This window comes from Hyperoodon ampullatus, assembly GCF_949752795.1.
Source record: "Hyperoodon ampullatus genome assembly, chromosome: 14".
In the NCBI taxonomy this organism is placed as follows: domain Eukaryota; kingdom Metazoa; phylum Chordata; class Mammalia; order Artiodactyla; family Ziphiidae; genus Hyperoodon; species Hyperoodon ampullatus.
This window is the reverse complement of record NC_136927.1, coordinates 59,351,384-59,354,708: the sequence shown is the minus strand read 5'-3', so window position 1 is coordinate 59,354,708 and position 3,325 is coordinate 59,351,384. Positions and strand designations below refer to the sequence as shown.

At 63.6% G+C, this 3,325-nt stretch overlaps 1 protein-coding gene across 1 annotated transcript; it reads right to left on the bottom strand.

Moving 5' to 3' along the window:
• Positions 1-799: 799 nt before the first annotated feature.
• Positions 800-2,752, bottom strand: AVP (arginine vasopressin; the record flags this gene model as incomplete). Its single annotated transcript, XM_079720167.1, has 3 exons — positions 800-978; positions 1,094-1,295; positions 2,633-2,752. 3 exons carry the CDS (start codon positions 2,750-2,752, stop codon positions 800-802), a joined length of 501 nt encoding a protein of 166 aa, XP_079576293.1.
• Positions 2,753-3,325: the final 573 nt, after the last annotated feature.

Sequence of the window (3,325 nt, the reverse complement as noted above, 5' to 3'; positions counted from 1 at the left end):
CAGGGTCTGTATCTCTGACTGTGGTCAAAGATCACCGGGCATGTCCCAAACAATTTTTTTCTTGTCTGTTTGTCTGGCTGTGTGTGTGGTTGGTGTGGCTGTTTTGGGGGGGAGGGGGTATGTACCTAGGGTTTCCGTGGGCTCTCTCTCATGCTGGCTAAGTGGCCCGAATGGGTATGCTTAGTTTCCTCCTGGACTGACAGTCCCTGGCCCCCCTCTCTGCTGGGTCTGGGGTGATGTCCCCTCCACGCGGGCACATAAAGCACAGCCTTGGATGAGATGGGCTGGGAACTCCTGAAGCTGTTTGTGCCTCAGCCTCCAGGGGTGTAAACAGGGACGAGAACTGCGCTCACCCTTGGTGCATCCCCTTGCCTCTCTCTCGCGCTCTTCTCTCCGTGACTCTCAATGTTTCTCTCTCCCTCTCCATCGTTCTGCTGTCCCTCTGTCACTTGCTGTCTTGTCCACCCATGTCTTTCCCCCTCTCTGCCTTTATTTCCATCCTTCTGCCAGATCCCCAACCCAGCCTCTCCACGGCCCGGACAGTGGCCCTTCCCCTCCCCGCCCCCAGGTCGCCCTGTCAGTAGTTCTATCTAGAATCGTGCTGGCCCAAGATCGCTTCCCGACAGGATCTGTCCCTTTTCTGGGGTGGATCTGCCTACGACTTAGGGTCCGGGAACTGGTCCCCCACCCTCCTGTCCTCTCCCCTCTCCACCCCCAGAGACGGAGACGCACGCTAGCCAATGCCTTTAAGACCGTTTATTTTTCGTGCTGCGAGGGCGGGGGGTGTGGTGGGGGCGCCTCAGTAGACGCCGGGCTGGGCGGGCTCAGCGGGCTCCGGCGCCCCCGCCAGCTGCACCAGCCGCAGCAGCAAGGCCCCGCTCGGCCCGTCAAGCAGGGTCGCGTTGCTCAGGTCGCTGGCCCGGGCGCGTCGAGGGAAGCTGGCGCCCTCCCGGCACTCGGGCTCCATCACGCAGCTCTCTGCGGGAAGCATGGGCTGAGCGCGCGGCGCGGGGGCGCAAGAAGGTGCCCAGGCCCCAGCGCCCCGCCCGCCCCCCGCCGCCCCCCGCCGCCCCCCGCCGCCCCGGCCGCTCACCGTCGTTGCAGCAGATGCCGGCGGCGGCGCAGCGGCCCCCGCTCCCGCACGGCTTCTGGCCCGACTGGCAGGGCGACGGCAGGTAGTTCTCCTCCTGGCAGCGCAGCGCCTCGGCCGTGCCCACGAGGCAGCCCAGCTCGTCCCCGCAGCAGATGCTGGGCCCGAAGCAGCGGCCTTTGCCCCCGGGGCCGCAGGGGAGACACTGGCGGGAGGGCGGGGGTGAGCCGGGGGCGGGGAGGGGCCCGGGCCCGGGAGGGAGAGCCTGCGGGGCGGGGGGCTGAGCCGGGTGGGGGAGGACAGGGCAGAGGAGCGCCGGAGGTTCGGGTTCTCCCGGGCGCTCTTTGGGCCCCAGAAGCGGTCGAAGGAGGGAACTCAAAAGCTACTCGGCTGCCTTGGCTTTCAGGTGACTAAGGAACAGCTCTCAGTGACAGCCCTCAGCATCCTCCCCCTTCGTTGAGGGAGGGGTCCCTCATGGGCTGCATGGGAGAGACCTTCCTTCTCAGTTTTGGGGCCTCCTGGTGTGCACCCCTCTCTCGGCTGCCCACTACCCTCCCCTTAATGCAGACCTTCCTCCTCTGCCCGCGTTGCTCCAGCTCCATCTCTAGCACGCACCCCCTCTCCACACCCACCCCACCCCGTGCAGGGAGGGCCCCTGCCCCGCTCCAGAATACACTCAGGCCCTTCTTCCCATGTCCTGTTCCCTCTCTGGCCTTACCCTGCCCCTCAAGCCAGTGGGCCTCACTGGGGCCCTGACCTCTGCTCACTCACCTATGGACTGACCCTGTGGGTGGCAGGGACATGAGCCCTAGAGGAGGGCATGAGGCACTTAGGTGACTCCAGATTCCAAATCTGCCAAGCAGAGGGAGGGGTTGTTTGTGGGGGCTGTCCACCTACCCACCCTAGTTTGTTCAGCAGCTCAAAACTAGCCACCTGTGGCCTTGACAGAATTGAGCATGGTGATTGGATTTCCTTTAGCTCTGCTGAAGGTGGAATAAGAGGGAATCACTGGCATGCAGCATGAAAGAATTGGTCTAGGTACCCAGCAGAACTTCCTTACAGGATACTTGGGTGGCACCTCCCACTCAGGCAAGCTCAGGGCAATGGCCAGCTTCTGGGGGCTGGGGGCTGGGGCCCATGGCTAGGAGAGGCCAGGAGTTGAACAGGGAAGGCCTCAAGTGCTGGAGAAGGCAGAGCTTCCGAAGCTCCAGCTAGTCCTGGAGGAGAGGCCGCCAGGGGCACAGAGGAGGTCTTGCCATCCAGTTCGCCCTGATCCAGCACCGAGTCCAGTTACTGGGGAAACCTCTCTTTCCTGCATCCCTTCTCTGGATGCGGACAGTGTTCAGGAAGCCCTGCAGCCCGTTCTAGCCCAGCCGACAGCCTGGTCCCCTCTGTGTGGCCATGCCAATCCTCCCTTCTTCTGTTGGGCACTTCCCCTAAAGCCTGCCTCTCCCACGACTTCCCTTCCTAGCCCCTGCACTGTGGTGCCATCCCTGGGCCTCTGCCCCGGCCCAGTAGCCCTGAGATGGGCCACGGTCATACCTGTCTCAGCTCCAGGTCAGACATGGCCCTCTTGCCGCCTCTTGGGCAGTTCTGGAAGTAGCAAGCGGAGGTGAAGGCCAGCAGGCCGAGGAAGCAGGCAGGCAGTGTGGCGTCGGGCATCCTGGCACAGGTGGGCACAGTCTGCAGTGCTGCTCTGTGGACTGTGCTGTGCTGCCTTCGCTGGCTGCCTATTTATGTCTGCAGGTGCTCCCTCTGAGGTGACGTGGCCACCACCCCCCTCCCCAGTGGCTCCCCAGGAGCCCATGGCCTCCAGGTCCCAGTCGTCACAGTGATTCAGGCATCTGGGGACGCACGTGGACCTGTGCAGGGGACGGTGGAGGAGGGGTGCCAGCCTCTGGGCTGTCATTGGCAGCGGTGTGACTGCGGTGTGACAGGAGCTGCTGTGACTGTAACTGTGACTCTCTGGACTCAAGGAAAGAGACAGACGTGGGGAGGACGGTCACCTGGAGACTGTCTCCAAGCTTTCTGGTGTCCAGAAGAGGCTGGGGTCAACAGGCCCTGTCCCCCAACACAGACCCCTGAGAAGGGGGCAGGGGGGACCTGAGGGGCTGCTGTGTAAGGAGCAGGTCAGGCCCCAGCCCAGGAGTGATGAGCAGGGGACAGTCGGTATGCAGGACCCCATCAGGAGCATTAGTCCTGTGAGAGGACAAGTGGCCAAGAACGGCACACACT